General features: G+C 39.5%; 1 protein-coding gene across 3 annotated transcripts in view; it reads right to left on the minus strand.

Moving 5' to 3' along the window:
* The window catches only part of LOC113651840 (guanine nucleotide exchange factor VAV3), a 93,111-nt gene extending 77,147 nt beyond the window's left edge, over positions 1 to 15,964 (minus strand). Inside the window, exon 1 of one of the 3 annotated variants that reach the window (XM_047810739.1) lies at positions 15,439 to 15,964. In XM_047810739.1, coding sequence (XP_047666695.1) covers positions 15,439 to 15,642 — 204 coding nt within the window. In that variant the 5' untranslated portion in view covers positions 15,643 to 15,964. The remainder of the gene's footprint in view (positions 1 to 15,438) is intronic. The other 2 variants (XM_047810738.1, XM_047810740.1) reach the window with 2 other exon arrangements.
* Positions 15,965 to 17,500: the final 1,536 nt, after the last annotated feature.

Here is a 17,500-nt window from a genome sequence, read left to right on the forward strand (position 1 = left end):
ATTATTATTATTATTAACTTTATTATTATTATTAACTTTATTATTATTATTACTATTATTATTATTATAACTATTATTATTATTATTATTATTAACTTTATTATTATTATTATTATTCATTCATTCATTCATTCATTTTCTACCACTTATCGGAACTTCTCGGGTCTTTTCTTTAAAAGAAAAATCTAGAAAAAATGTCTAATCCCACACAGAAGTGTTTACCATGCCGTCTATGACGACTTCAGCTCAGACTGAAAAACTAGCATACTAGCATTAAACATTAGCACATGCCCAAACTCATCCTTCTGTTTTTTTTCTCATCTGAGGTGAAGCATCGTCTCAGTCTGAGTCGAGTCAGTGCGGTGTGTGTGTTGTGTGTCTTGTGTAAGCCTGAGCTGGCCCAAATTGTGACACAGCTGCTTCTACTCACTCGTCATTTTGCCCTGGCAGGACAGTGTGTGTTTCCTGACTTACAAAAACCTCTCCACCCTTCAAATCCCTGCACACTTCATCTGTCTCATCTCTGTCGTGCCGACGAACAGCGTTGACCATATTCGGTCATTTTCACTCTCATTTACACTTTCACTAAATCCTGTGTACATTCAGTAACAGTGGTCTCGTCGGCGGCTAAAATATCGTCTTCCTCATGTCTCGCTACACGGTGGTGTTAATATGAAGCTCATATGAAAGTAGACACTCAGAGTAGAGTTTCATTACTATTTCTGTTTTCCTCTACAATACTAGAAGTGAAATATTCATAGAAAAGTTCACAGAAAAACAAAAACAGTTGTTTCCCAGAAGTCTTTCTGGAGTGTCAGTGTAATGGTATAAAGGGTTAAAAAAATCTTGTTACAAAAAATAACTTGTCGTCTTCATATCAGCGACTGGACATCTTTTTGTATATAAGCTCTGGGAATTCTGTTGCTATAGAAATGGTAACATATCAGCACATTGAGAGAGCGCGCGAGAGAGAGAGAGAGAGAGAGAGAGAGAGAGAGAGAGAGAGAGAGAGAGAGAGATGAGATGAGGTTGTGAAATCATGCACAAGGTCGCCTCATGTCGTCTCCTTGCTCGCTTGCTAATCATTTAAAAAAGGTCGTAAATGAAAGACGTTCTGAAAGTACGTGAATTTATAGCTAGCAATAAACCGACGTTAACGCTAGCTAAGCTAATATTAGCACAAGCAGTAAGTTTACTCAATGTCCATTAAACACCGAAGTGAATTTTGGCTAATATTTCTAACTCAGCACACAACAACATTGCTAGCACATGCTAATGCTACACCTTTACTTGGCTGATAGCTAAACAAAGTTTTGCTAATATTAACATGTTTTGCTCATAGTTCATTTACATTTTACATTTACAGCATTTGGCAGACTCTTATCCAGAGCGACGTACAAAAGGACTTACCTGTAAGTCTCTATCATTGGTTACATTAACTCTGGTTCACTAGATTACATAATTAAGATACCATGAGTCTAAAACTCTGTTCAAAGTTGTTTTTTTTTTTTATACATAGTAAAGTTTTTGCTAACAGCAGCATGTTTGCACATGCTAATAGCTAACTGTTATTAGAACAAACAAATCTCTATTTTATTAGTATTACTAGATTATGTTTCTGATTGCTAAGCAGTGTTTTTGGCTAATGGCTAAAATACATTTTGTACCCCCTTCGGAGATGCTAATCAACCTACCATGCATGTCTTTGGACCGGGGGAGGAAACCGGAGTACCCGGAGGAAACCCCCGAGGCACGGGGAGAACATGCAATCTCCACACACACAAGGCGGAGGCGGGAATCGAACCCCCAACCCTACAGGTGTGAGGCGAACGTGCTAACCACTAAGCCACCGTGTCTTTATGTGTTTAATGTTTCCTAAAAGTAAAATGATTTGCTAATAGTAACGTGTTTTAGTAAAAGTAACATTTGCTAACAATCTGCTTTACATGTGATTTGCTAATAGTGACATGCTTGCTAATGTTAACATGTTTTGCTAATAGTAAAATGTATTGCTAATAATAAAGGTTTTGCTAATACTTTGGCGAATAGCGTATAAACGTCATGGAGATATTAGTGAAGTCGTCTCTTTCACAGTTTCCTTTAAAATTTAATCATTTTCAGATGTACAGTAGCTAGTTAGCATGTCATGTTAGCATGTCCAATCAGAAAGAGCGTTACAGAGAGTGTGATGAATATGAGTAATGGATGAAATCAGATGGTTTTGTTATAGATACACTGCTAATATTTAAAACACACACACACACACACACACTTTCTTTATTCCTCTTATACACCAGCCAAAGATTATAACTGTACCATTTATCCAGGTAGAGTCACTCATTTCTCTGATCAATATTCATTAATAGATTTATTTATATAATATACAATATGACTTTGGAGTATTGTTTTTACTTTTGTGCGAATCTTTATTTTCGATAAATCATTAAATAGATAAATATTGAATTATATAAAATGAAATTAAGCACCAAGTCACCAGATATCGACAGCGGCTAAACACATCTAACACATAATATAATAGACACATTATTTCTTTTAGTTTCCACAATCGCACTCCACCTTGATAGGCCTGTTAGGGCGGTGGGTCATTAATATTCATTAATATTCATTAATATTCATTAATATTTAATTTGCTCTTTTTACTTTTGTGCTGAATCTTTATTTTGTGATTAATAATGTAGTAAATTCTTGCTGCTATTTAAAAAAGCTATCTAATATTATTTTTAACACAACTGTTTGGTCACTATATATATATATATATATATATATATATATATATATATATATATATATATATATATATATATATATGTGAAAGTCCAGAGAAATTTATTCATTTATTCAGGATTCATTTCCTTGATGGATGGGTTGACATGAGGGTTATTGTTTATCACACACAAACACACACACACACACACAAAGGAAGTGTACAATGTCGTATATTCAATTAAGTGAAATATATATTCAAGAGAAAGATGAGAAATAAATTTATAAATAAATACTAAAGTAAATGAAATTAAATTAAGCATATTTTTTTTTTTTTATGGTTACTGAAGCAGAACCTACAAAACCTTACACACTTTCCACTTTCCTCAGTAACCTTTGAGTAAAGAGAGGTGGTTCGGGTTACGGACACCATAAGAGCCGTCTGTCAAAGACAAAGGTTCTTTGCCGTTAGAGACAAAGAAACCACCAGCGCCGACTTCGCTCTACATTTATTTCCCCCGCAGAAAAAACATGAAAGAGTCATCTACATCTCTAACCACGCTAACATTGCGGGTCAGAAGATGACCTTGTCAGGAACGAATATCGGTGTATCTGATACCCCACACACCTACACACACACACACCTACACACACACACACAGATTGTGTACACACAATAATATGTGATATTGAGTGAACATTCTAAGAGGAGATGCAACTCCATGTGGTCTTTGAGGACAACAACCTCCTTATCAATACATAATTATCAGACTGTATCTGACTGTAGAAAGGACATTATTCATAATAACACTCTCTCTGGTTATTATACCACTCTCTGTTGTTTATAACCGTTTATAATCACACCCTTCAGTGTCACAAACATGAGGATATAATATACATACAAATATTTCTTTTATTCTCCACAGTCGCGCTTAATAAACTAGTGGGGCGTTCCATTAATATTCATTAATATTCATAAGCGCCGATGCTCCTTCACATGAGGAACCTTTTTAAAACAAAAAGTGTCCGAAAAAATATCAGTTTTATGGGAATGAATGAACACGATTCTGTTACCGGATGTCGGGGCCAATATGCTTATTTCAGAAACTGGGTGTCTTCTTGGATAATAAGACGTCTAGTAGAATTTACACAAAATGGTGCAACAAACAAACAAATAATTAAATAAATAAATAAACCTTCAGCACGGGGAAGTTGTGCATGGAAACACTGTGTCTCAAGATGACAGGAAGGCTGTGGTAACTTAAATAACCACTCTTCATAAATGTGAGAAAGACGTAAAAGACGTGTGTAGATCTGTGCGAATTAAAAGAAGACGAGCGTCGATCTGTCCAGGCTACGTGTTCATCGGGGGATACGACCATGTCCACGTTACCTATCACCAGTCACTGTACTGGATTCAGCTGCTTCTGTATTTATTATTCTTTGCTAAGTTAATTCCGTTTGATTTTATTTCACTTTTTAAATTCTTGATGATATAAAAGAATTTGTATTTTAACATTAAAAAACATTGCCACAATAAAAATAATAATAATAAAAACATATCCTTATTATGAGAATGTTTAGGATTCATTCGGTTAAAATCGTCTATCGTATATACACAGAACTATAGGAACAATTTTGTGGCAGAAGAAATAAAAGCTAGATATCGCAGACACTATTTTGTATTGGTTTGACTTAATTGCTGTATTATTATTATTATTATTATTATTATTATTATTATTATTATTATTATTATTATTATGACAAATATCTGTATAAACATCAAGTCATAACTGTTCCAAATGTTTTTTATGTAAGTGATTAACACCGTAAACATCTGTTAGTGCTGCGATGTCTAATTTTAAAAACCCATTTACACACTCGCGCACACACACATACACACACACACGCGCACACACACACACGCGCACACACACACACGCGCACACACACACACGCGCACACACACACACACACACACCGACTTACATCCTGTATGTACTGATATAGCCGGTGATTCACCACAGGAGGTGGAGGAGGTGTGGGGGAGGGGATTAGAGGATGGAAGGGGGAGGGGTGTAGGGGTAGATGGTTAAGGGGAGTTTGCGGTGATTCATCTCTCCATATTCGCCTTAAGGGTGTTTCCTCTTAAACGTTTCGTCTGTATTTTTAATATTTCCGATTTCTATTGTTATTTCCTTGAGGTGAGGACGTTTTCTTCAGAAGCCTAGCCACCAGTTTCACATGGTACTAATTGCATGTCTAAACAATCCCACTCTTAAAATAATCCTGCAAAAAGAGGATCAGTCAGAAAGGAAGCCAGGGGGAAACTCTGGCAGTGATGCTACCGCCAGCATGTTTCAGTGTGAGGATGATGTTCTCGGGGTGATGAAACACAGTCCTCAATGTTATGATCTTACCATCAACCTGCTAACAGTTTCTCCTGAGCTTTGGATCTCTAACCATCTTCTTCAGAGTTCCCCTCGGCCTGTTGGTTGCTACTTCCTTTGCCAGTCACTGACTTTTCCTGGAAGGTTCTACTGTATTCTTCCAATAAAAATTATTTCATTGTGAGATCTTCAAAATTCAAACATTTCAATAACCAAACCCTGATTAATCCCTTTCCAGAAGGTTCTCCTGGACTTCCTAGACTTTTGTATATTTTTTTGTTCGGATATTCTTGACCGACTCTGGAATCTTCCAGGAACATGTGTGTGTGTTTATATTTAGATCATGTGACACTTTAACTTCAATTCATTCAGCTAATCGTGTCACTACTTCACAGAAATAGGTGTGTATACTTTCCCATGACATTTATGATGTCATGACTTTTATGTTGAATTTTTTTTGAAAAGCATTTTGCTGTAAAACTAGATGAATTCGAGGGGGGGGGGGTGAAAACTTCTTCACCTCACTGGTCAAACATTCTCTAATACGTACTAGTGGGAATGGTCAAGATTTCTACTCCAGTTGGTGGAATTGGACAAACTTCCTATGGGATTTTTTTAGGATTGGTCGAAATTTCTACTAAAATGTACATTGCATACGATATTTAATTTGCGCTTTTTACTTTTGTGCTGAATCTTTATTTTGTGATTAATAATGTAGTAAATTCTTGCTGCCATCTAATATTATTTTTAACACAACAGTTTAGTCACTATATATATATATATATGAGAGTCCAGAGAAATTTATTCATTTATTCAGGACTCATTTCCTTGATGGATGGGTTGCCATGAGGGTTATTGTTTATCACACACACACACACACACACACACACACACACACACACACACAAAGGAAGTGTACAATGTCTTATATTCAATTACGTCTATGAACAAGAGAAAGATGAGAAATAAAGTTATAAATAAATACTAAAGTAAATTAAAAAGTGACTTCTGATTTTTTTTTATGGTTACTGAAGCAGAACCTACAAAACCTTACACACTTTCCTCGGTAACCTTTGAGTAAAGAGAGGTGGTTCGGGTTACGGACACCATAAGAGCCGTCTGTCTTTACCGATGGCGTTAGAGACAAAGAAACCACCAGCGCCGACTTCGCTCTACATTTATTTCCCTGTAAAATGTACACTGCAATACAATTACTTGCAGCATTACTAAACGGGGACATTTTCAAGGGGGTGAAAACTTATTCACTTCACCGTGTATTAGCAAAATATCGATTCATTCGTTTGAATCCACCTTCAAACCGCAGGCCGCGCGTCGTCCCCGAGTCCTGTGTCCGGAGAAAGAAAGTGATGGTATCATTCGGTGTCAGTAACTACAGCAACCGATCGCTGTGAGACGCTAAAGACCTTAACGCGGCCCTGGACACAGCAGACGGCTCAGGACGACGAAAACAGAATGAAGGACCGAGTTCTACGTAGGCAACGTCATCTAAAGTGCTGCCAATTTAATGAAATAATGTACAGTAATCGGATCGCAGCCTGGAAAACTATCACAAATAATGTTTAAAAAGAATACTCATAATGCTCGCAGTGTTAGCGTCACTCAGCACCGTGTAGGTGATGGTGTGATACGTACAATTGAGTAATTAGGGGAAGTTGACAAAAAGGTACTGAAATACAGTCTGGATCGAGCGAAGCTTGTTTCAAGATGACTGTACAGAGCTGAGGATGTACAGATTTAAATGTTTCAGAAAAAACTGCTCCTTTACAAACAGCATAAAACTTTTTTGCAGATGCACTACATGAACATTAAAACCGCAGAATGTGGAAAAGTCCCGAAAATTCTGACAAAGTTTTATTTAGATCAAACGGCAGATACACGAGTCACTGTACCGAAAATAAGGCCTATTTAAAATATATAGTAAAGTGTAGAAAAAATAAAACTGCATGAATTTCATCTGAGGCCATTCTTAAAAATATTTTGGTTTGCAGTAACAGTAAAAAAAAAAAAATTTAATAAAATTAAATAAAATTAAATTAAATTTAATTAAATTAAATTAAATAAATAATTTTTAAAAAAGAGTCAGTAGGTAGGTCTAATTTTTTTTTTTTAAGTTTCAATGTAAAAAAAAAAGTACAATTTTGGTGATGGTGATTACGTACAGTGGGTATTACTTTAAAACAACGCCCGAACCCGTATGACTTTGAACGGTGACCGCGAACATTTTGTTTACTGCAGCCACAGCCGTCATTACTGAGCGCGAACCGTCGACTCTGACAGTGAATGAGAGAATGAGACGAAGCGAACGCACAGGCCGTAGTGTGACATCCGGTAACCAATAGTGTAAACATACTGTAGATGACGTCACGGGTCCTTATTTAAAAGAAAGAACGTAGCCTTTGTCTGTATGTAGGCCGAGGCAGTTTATATATTTATTTACAATACTTACTAAAATATAATTAATATTATTTTATTGCTTTTGTATTAGTTGTCTGAAGAGTAAAAAAAAAAAAAAAAAAGTCGGTCTAGCAAATTTACAACCGGCAAGTCGGTCGGACTTAAAGCAAAAAAAATTGTAAAAATTGAGTCGGTCCTAAATTGGCAGGGTCGGTCGAGTTACGGCAAACAAGAATATTTTTAAAGATGGCCTGATGTATTCTTTTATTCTGTATTTCATTCATTCACTCACTCATTTTCTACCGCTTATCCGAACTTCTCGGATCTCAGGCGTCATCGGGCATCGAGGCAGGATACACCCTGGACGGAGTGCCAGCCCATCACAGGGCACACACACTCTCATTCACTCACACACTCACACACTATGGACAATTTTCCAGAGATGCCAATCAACCTACCATGCATGTCTTTGGACCGGGGGAGGAAACCGGAGTACCCGGAGGAAACCCCCGAGGCACGGGGAGAACATGCAAACTCCACACACACAAGGTGGAGGTGGGAATCGAACCCCCGACCCTGAGGTGTGAGGCGAACGTGCTAACCGCTAAGCCACCGTGTTCCACTCCTATTCTGTATTTTTATTTTCAAAATGATTAGTTACTGTAGCATTTTATGCTACATGCTACTCAAAGAATTGTTCTTTATTGATTGATGTTGTTTCTGTACTTTTTCATTCATAACTTTAATAAAAAGAAGAAAAAATAAATAAAAAGAATTGAATCATTTAATCCGAGGCCGAAACGGTAATTTGATATTTCAGCGATTCTGGTTTCGGTTCTCTGGTGGGTTCTGGTTGAATTTCACTTTCGGCCGAGTCTGTTCATTAAATGAGCAAACCTGCTTTGTTTTATACAGTGAAATGGTCATCATTTTAAAGAGAGACAGAAAACCAGAGGAGAACATTAAATATGTCAGACTTAACCGCTCGGCCAGATGTTAGCTATCTGCCAGGAGGATTGTGTTGTTTATCCGTGACACATATTTCATTCCTTGTCATAACGAAAAATGTTGAGATGTCGTGTTTGGGATTTGTATTGGATATTAAAGTCGAGGTCGTTTTGCCGTCTGTTGAAAAGCGCAGTGATCTACTGTGCTGGTCTGCAGCCATGTTTGTGATCGGAGATGTTTTTTTATGTACAAATCGGTGAAATATGCGACTCGTTCGATCCTGGAAGCTTCGGAACGTCTCTAAACCTACGTCTGCGGACACGAATAACAAGCGATCGTTCCTGGCGTGACACGGATTTCGCAACATTCGATTTTTTTTTATTCTATGCAAATGAGCTATGATGCAGTAATCCAGATGTTCGGCTTGAATGATTCTTCTAATGAATCCTATGGTGTGTGTTTTTCAGTTCTCTGCTCACAAAGTTAGTTCCTACCTGACATTAGTTCCTGTTTACTGTCTGAAACAATAAAGTAGAAGAAAAAATATTAATGATATTTACAAATAGGACAATACATATAGCTCTATTCCTGTCTCCTATTAGAATTTCAACACTCTTCCTCTCCTTACAGTATTTCATAATCATGTGCGACTTTCCTTGAGTAAACACTACCGCGAATTGTGCCGACTTTTGACTGATATTCTAAATATGTAGTAATGTAAAAATAATAATAATTTGGTTTATATTTCATTTTAATATATCTAATTTTAATTTCATCCCTGTATATCTAAAGTATATGAAAATATCTGTAGGCAAATGCAGACAGATATCTGTTGAGTTTAAACCTGATCTAAACAAGGAATATAAATAAATAAATAACCAAATAAAATAACCGTGACATATCGTTTGACCCGTATTCACGGTTCGGGATCCGGTTTTTAATTCGTCGATAAAATAAAAGCGATACTTTCACATGCCGGGTTCGGTTTCCCTTAGAAACCACAATTAGCTTGTAAACTTATTACACAGGTGATGTTGTGTTGATTTTTTTTAACCCTGTTTTGACATTAACAGGGTGGAAAAAAAAGAAAAAAAGAAATGTCTTTGACTGAGAATGTCTGTTTGGTTTCACTTCCTTCCTCCATCCCGTTTCCTCATTTCCTGGGCGTGGCTGCTCGGAATGTGTGCGTCCGATCACGCAGTGTGTGTTTCAGCCTACGAGCCATAGTTCTGCTCGTCGACTTTATTCATTTATTCAGGACTCGTTTCCCTGAAGGATGGGTTGACATGAGGGTTATTGTTTATCACACACACACACACACACACACACTTAATTAAACTGACTATTTATAATAGTTAACTAGATAGACGACGTGTGTTAGTGCAGACGATGTAAAAGATTTCCATTGCACGTTTATCTTAGCGTTTTCTAAATACAGCTCAGTTTTTGACCCGGTTTCTGCACCTGTTGCCATTGCTTTCACTTTGCCACCACACATACACACACACACACACAATAGAGAAAAAAAAAACCACACACACTTTCAGAAGAAGTCATCTCACAGAGGACTGAGCTCCGCTGCACTCTGTAGTGAGTGTTTACACGCTGCATGACTCTCAATTACCAGAAACTTGCCCTTGAGAGTGGGCGATATCGCTAACATATTATATGGATGTATTTTTTTTGTTGCCGTTTTTTTACGGAAATGAGACCTCCGTGGGCGTCGCATGAGTCTCCCAGATAGCGGTGAACAATAACGGTGTTTAGAATCGCTTTAATTTCGTTCTGCCTTCCAGAGAATTAAAGACAGAGTGTTTCAACTGTTGTAACAACTGAACTGAAGATCTTCGACAAATTAGCTACAAAGCTTCAGCAGTTGTTCTGAGTTCACACTCATGCTCACTATGGTTCATTCTTAATGCTGGTTTCTTGGGGTCAGAGCACAGGGGCAGCTATGATACAGCTATAAAAGGGTTAATGGCCTAGATAAAGGGCCCAACAATGGCAGCCTGAACACCAAACGTCCAATCAACAACCCAGAGCTTTAACCACTTGAGCCACCACTTAGGGTTAGGGTTACGGTTGTGTGTTTAATCCTTAACCCTTAATTGCTCAGTTGTATAAATGAGATAAAATGTAAGCTGCTCTGGATAAGAACGCCTGCCAAATGCCATTCATGTCATTCTCATGGTAAAGGTGTGCATGAGACCACACACTCCCACAGCAGACGGGAACCAACGGGATCGGTCGACTACAGTATTTACAGGAATTGATCAAACGATATGTTGGAGAAGACGTGATCTGTCAATGTTTCTATTCGAAGAAGGGGGATTGGTGAAATATCACATGAAAGCTAGAGGAATTTGCTGTGGGAGCAGTAGGGATTGGTGAAACCTGCCTTAGGAGAAGGCAGGACTGGTCAGAATTTTTGCTGGATCAGGGAGAGATTGGTCAAACTGTCTGTGGAAGGAACTACATGGTTTCCCACAGCACTTTGTAGTTCGGGCGGCCCGCCTAAGCTGGGAAGCCCTACCGCCTTAACTAGGTAGTCAAAAAATAGTAATTCCGCTGCACAAAAGGCCGTCAAGCGCATCTCGGAGAATAGCGTGGACGCGCTTCACACCGCGAGCGAGCACGCGCGCCACACGGCCGAAATGAGAGAAAGACGTGGTCTGGAGGATAACTAGCCAGTTGATAAAACGCGTGACCGTGAGAACTGTAAGTGGACTTATGTTTGGGGTTATTGTAGCCTGTTATTGTATTAGTCTATAGTTCTTGCAAATTTAAAGTAAGTTAGTTGGTGATTTTTTTTTTGAGTACTTTACCTGCTAGCTAGGTTGCACATGGCTGTTTTTAAGAATTGTTAAACGTAGTACAGAGTCTGTGGTCTATCTCACAAAGAAGCCCCGCCCCCAGGGCCCCGCCCACCCCGCCGAACCCTACCGCCTTAACTAAAAAAAAGTTAAACAAATTTTCTGCGGGAATCGCTGAACTGGAATTTGTCCAATCTTCTACTGGAATTTGTGGGATTGGTAAAAAGCCAAACCTTCTTCTAGAAATAGTAATAGTGAGATCGGTCAAGTTTTCTAAAGGCAACCTGAAGAACTGAGCGAACTGTGAACCGCGACAGACGATACTAGACAAACCTTTTTATATTTAATCGATTCGTCTTTTTTGTGGGAAAGGACAGGCAGGAACTCCGAGTCAGAGACAGAAACCTAGCAGAGAGCCACTGAATGTGTGAAATACTTTATAATAAATAAAACTAAAACAGTTTATCAAATGAATAAAAGAAAGTAAATGATCTAGAATAATATCTGCTCTTGCACAAACCCTCGCTGTAAACAATCTCCAGCGGTCGGCTCACAGGATGTGTGGACCGCCTGGTAAAGCACTTACACTTTGGAGATGTGTCACTTAGGTGCTGTGTGTCCGACGTGAGTTCTAGCTAACCTTTCTTTTCTTTTTTTTCAGTTGTGTCATTTGTTCTCCAAGAATAAATAAAGTCTACTATCAGACTTTCAGCCCTTTTCTGTACATTCGAGTCTGTTCTGCCGCTACACCAAACTCAAAACACAGAGAAGACGCAGAAGGATCTCGGCACGACGAGAAGAACGCACACGTGCGAGCGCACACGGTATCCACAGTAACACCTGAAACGCTGCAAACCGTAAAACGACGAGCGAAGAGGAAACAGCTGTGTCCTAAATCAGAGCTACGGTCGAGCGGCCTTCAGGGATTTTGCCTCATAACATCCGATCGTGTTTCATCTCAAGCTGGCTGCGTTATCGCAACACTGGGAAACATTTTCACATTTAAATAAAAAAACACAGCACGGCGCAGCAAAGTGACGTCTGCTAACGAGGTGCCGCCGTAAATCTGTAATATATTAATATGATATTTACAAAAGGAAATCCAACAAATACCAAAAGACACAATACGGACGTATACACGGACCGTAGACTGTAGCATACTTTAATCACAATAGCAATATTTTAGTGCACAAATATCACCAATCACATCGACAGATCTCTGGTTTTATCTGTTCGAGATGATGACGGAGAAATCGTCTGTAGCGAAATAGAAGATAATTAACTTCGTCATCAGACTGAGGGTCTGTTAAAGATGGTCCTTTTTATCTATTTTTTTTGGAAATAATATTGAGTGTGTGTGTATAGAGCTAATATTTGGTGTTCAGTTATTACTGACTAACACGTATGTACTGTACACGTGAAATGGACACGTTAAATTTGGAGCCAATTTTGGAGAAAATTAGTGGATTTTCTTCACAAGGATATCAAAGAAAAAAATTATTTATTTATTTATGTGTTTGTTTGTTTGTTTATTTGTTTGTTTGTTCACAATAGTCATACAGATCTGACACCGACCTTTATTCATAAATATGTTTTAATATTTTCTATATATTTTTTTTTCCTTTTGCATCTACATAATTCTATTTCTATTTCAAATTGAACTATTTGCAATCTATTTTTATTCGACTTTTTATGACACAAACGGTAGTTCGTTAAATGACGTATGATTTAAGGTATCACATATCTATTTATTTATTTATCTATTTATTTATTTATTTATTTATTTATTTATCTGTTTATTCTCCTAAGATGTTGACCCGACGTGAAACCCTGTACGGATTTACAACCCTGTGTATATTTAATTTGTATTTTAATTTATTGATATTTGGCTTGGATAAGAGTGGGTAATAAATTATCCAGGACTTTTGTACATTTTTCGACTCCTAAAGATTCACATCTTTTGTTGTTTTTTTTTTTAAAACCCTCTTGTCTGTTTCTTTCTGTCCGTGTCTCCTGGGTGCGTTAATGATGCAACGATAAAATGGCCGCCGCAGAGCTCATGAATATTTAATGTAACGGTTTATAAATGCGAGTCTGAGCCCTTGGTTATGGAAATGTAACCTCCACACCATCCTGACACCACGTCTGGAGTACTTTCTATTTATTTATTTTATTTTGTGCTCTATATCACGTGTCGTCCTCGTCCACTTGTCCTCTACGTGACCCGAGGTTGCTCCATCATCCGTCATTACTGTATGCTTTAAGTCTATTAGATCGTCAGATAAAGAATCGACCTCACGGTACATGCCAGGAGCTGAGAATACCCACAAGCCATTGCTAACATTTCTGATCAAACTGAAAACAAAGAAAAAAATGACATGCTGTAGATGGACAGATGGATCTTATTCATCCTCGTTTTGCACACCAGAGCTGACGGAGCTGTGCTAATTTACTGTAATGAATTAGCAAGCCGGCTGATTAGCATGCTATTTACTGAGCTGATATAATCGTTTCTTTGATGATGTTGGTAACTTTAATGGAGGGAGTCTCCGGTGTCAGAGCTAAAGCTGTAACGTTATATTATAGAACTTTTAAGAGATTATTTGTTTGTTTGTTTGTCTGTTTGTGCATCAGTGATCAGTCTGTCAGTTTCTAAAAATGGTTTCATAAAAAACGAGCGCTCTGTGTGTGTGTGTATGTGTGTGTGTGTGTGTGTTTGTGCGTGTGCACTTGTTATTTTATATTAGTGGGGATCCAGTGGGATCTGACAGCTATAAAAACTTTTCATTTGTAAAGAAAGAAAGAAGAATGTTATTGTTATATTTTAATTAGCTTGTGAATATGAATTATAAGAATTGTATTATTACTATTGTTTGTGTGTGTGTGTGTGTGTGTGTGTGTGTGTGTGTGTGTGTGTGTGTGTGTGTGTGTGTGTGTGTGTGTGGACCCATACACACACATGTTCATGAAAATGTTTTTTGTTGCGTGTTGAGTGTGTGTGTGTGTGTGTGTGTGTGTGTGTGTGTGTGTGTGTGTGTGTGTGTGAGAGAGAGAGAGAGAGAGAGAGAGAGAGAGAGAGAGAGAGAGAGGAAGACACAGTATGAGTCTTTCTTATAATCCGCTACAGATGGTGTGTTATGGCGTTTTCAATAAAAAATCGGGAACCCCACAGAACCGATCCCTACAACACTCACCACACTCACACACACACTCACACACACACACACACACACACACACACACACACACACACACACACACACATTGTGACACATACACAAACAGAACTTTTGAAACTCTTTCATACACTCCTCTGAAATGAGGTCACCCAACACACGCTCTGGTCACCTTCATCCTGTGACTTTATCCTTGTGATTAACTTCACATTTCTGTTTTATTTGTGTGTGTGTGTGTGTGTGTGTGTGTGTGTGTGTGTGTGTGTGTGTGTGTGTGTGTGTGTGTGTGTTACATCGCACACTGACAGTGTTGAGTAACATCTTTGAGTGTTGACTGGACAACCACATCGTCACGATAAGCTAGAAATAAAATACTTGTTTATCTTGATTTCTTATGAACTTTATGTGGCTGATTTTGATGTCATTGGTCACATGACCAGGAGGAAATAAAGCAGTGCTGTTATATATATATACGTGTATATATCTATATATATATATATATATAGATATATATATCTATATATGTATATATATATATATATATATATATATTACAACGTGTAACAGATATCTATAAATAATAAAGACTTAAATTATTGTTAGAGGATTACTTTAAAAAAAAAAGTTTTCTTGAGTTCTGTATCTCACATTTTTTGGAATAGTCTCCAGTGTCAGCGCTTTGTGACAGTCAGGAAGATTTTCAGGTCACAGGATTTGGGTTTATATTGACTTTGTTTTGTCTGATTAACTTAAAGAGAGAAGAAATAAGCCATGTCTGGTGTTCCTAATAAAGTGTCCAGGGAGTGTATACAGAACCGTAAAGGGTTTCTATAGAGAAATAACTGAAGCATGGTGAGAAAGCAGAACCGAGCTTAGTGTCAGTGCATTTAGATGCTGGCTTTCCTCCTATCAGTGTGTGTGTGCGTGTGAGTGCGCGTGTGTGTGTGTGCGTATGTGTGTGTGGTTCCTGACCTGGGACATCTGCGGCCTGAGGTTGATCTCCTTCAGGTTGATGGTTTGAGGATGGAGGTTGTTGAGAAGCTGACACAGCAGCACACCGTCCCGGAGACTCTGTGCCAGGTCGAAGGCGCGCGCCGTTTCCCAGGTGACCCGGTGCGATTGAGGGAGCACGCGACACCGGATCAGCCAGAGCGCGCACTGCCGCCAGCACTCCATCACGGCTGGATCAAATTAGTCACCAAACAACAGAGGAAAAGAACAATAAAGTCTATAATCTAACACAAACACACACACGGTGTATGTAAATGTGCGCGCGCGTGCGTGTGTGTGTGTGTGTGTGTGTGTATAGAGATGGAGCACCGTTACTGCGCGTCTACTTCCCCGTTTTCATTTTGTAGTCGGAAGGAAATAAACGCGTAGCAGACCGGAGGTTACGAGATCCACAATGAGTGTGACCTGTCTCTTAGGCGAGCGCGCGCGTGTGTGTGTGTGTGTGTGTGTGTGTGTGAGCGTGTGGGTGCGTGCGTCTCTGTGTGTGTGTGTGAGCGTGTGGGTGCGTGCGTCTGTGTGTGTGCGTCTGTGTGTGTGTGGTACTGATGATGTCACGGGTTGCCAGATTCGCAGATTCATTTCAGCATCGTTCTGACAAAAGTATTTTAGAATTAAACAGATGAACACAACAAAATCTTAAGACTGGGGAAAAAGTCAAACAGGCTGTTATCAGCTGATCAGAGGTCAAAGTGCACGGCACAAAAACCCACAACTGAACTAGAGGGTGTCAAATAAGGGGAATTCCCAATGTTCATGTAGCCCCACTGTTCTTGTAGCCCCCCTGTTCATGTAGCCCCACTTTTCTTGTAGCCCCACTGTTCATGTAGCCCCACTGTTCTTGTAGCCCCACTGTTCTTGTAGCACCACTGTTCATGTAGCCCCACTGTTCTTGTAGCCCCACTGTTCTTGTAGCCCCACTGTTTATGTAGCCCCACTGTTCATGTAGCCCCACTGTACATGTAGCCCCACTGTTCCTGTAGCCCCACTGTTCCTGTACTGTTCCTGTAGCCCCACTGTTCCTGTAGCCCCACTGTTCATGTAGCCCCAGTGTTCATGTAGCCCCAGTGTTCATGTAGCCCCCCTGTTCATGTAGCACCACTGTTCCTGTAGCCCCACTGTTTATGTAGCCCCACTGTTCATGTAGCCCCAGTGTTCATGTAGCCCCACTGTTCATGTAGCACCACTGTTCCTGTAGCCCCACTGTTCATGTACTGTTCCTGTAGCCCCACTGTTCCTGTAGCCCCACTGTTCCTGTAGCCCCACTGTTCATGTAGCCCCACTGTTCCTGTAGCCCCACTGTTCCTGTAGCCCCACTGTTCATGTAGCCCCAGTGTTCATGTAGCCCCACTGTTCATGTAGCACCACTGTTCATGTAGCACCACTGTTCCTGTAGCCCCAGTGTTCATGTAGCCCCACTGTTCATGTAGCACCACTGTTCCTGTAGCCCCATTGTTCCTGTAGCCCCACTGTTCATGTAGCCCCACTGTTCATGTAGCACCACTGTTCCTGTAGCCCCCCTGTTCATGTAGCACCACTGTTCGTGTAGCCCCACTGTTCATGTAGCACCACTGTTCCTGTAGCCCCACTGTTCCTGTAGCCCCACTTTTCATGTAGCCCCACTATTCTTGTAGCCCGACTGTTCGTGTAGCCCCACTGTTCTTGTAGCCCCACTGTTCTTGTAGCCCCACTGTTCTTGTAGCCCCACTGTTCTTGTAGCCCCATATTGCAACTGTTTCCAGGAGGCTGGTGAGAACGTTGCTCCATGTGGTGAAGTTCATCCTGATGTCCATTTTTGTAAACTTCCCTTGCCATCTATTCTCAAGGGGACTTAGATCAGGGGAACATGCTGGATGGTCCAGATGTGCAATCTTATTTTCCTGGAAGAAGTTCTTCATCAGGCGGCGTTGTGAACTGCAGCATTGTCCTGTTGAAAGACCCAGTCCTTATCTCACAGACCAGGGCCTTCAGTCAAGAGGGATGCCCATGATATAACCACACCTGCTGCAACATGTCCACATAACCA

The sequence above is a fragment of the Tachysurus fulvidraco genome, chromosome 3, assembly GCF_022655615.1.
Source record: "Tachysurus fulvidraco isolate hzauxx_2018 chromosome 3, HZAU_PFXX_2.0, whole genome shotgun sequence".
Classification (NCBI taxonomy): Eukaryota; Metazoa; Chordata; class Actinopteri; order Siluriformes; family Bagridae; genus Tachysurus; species Tachysurus fulvidraco.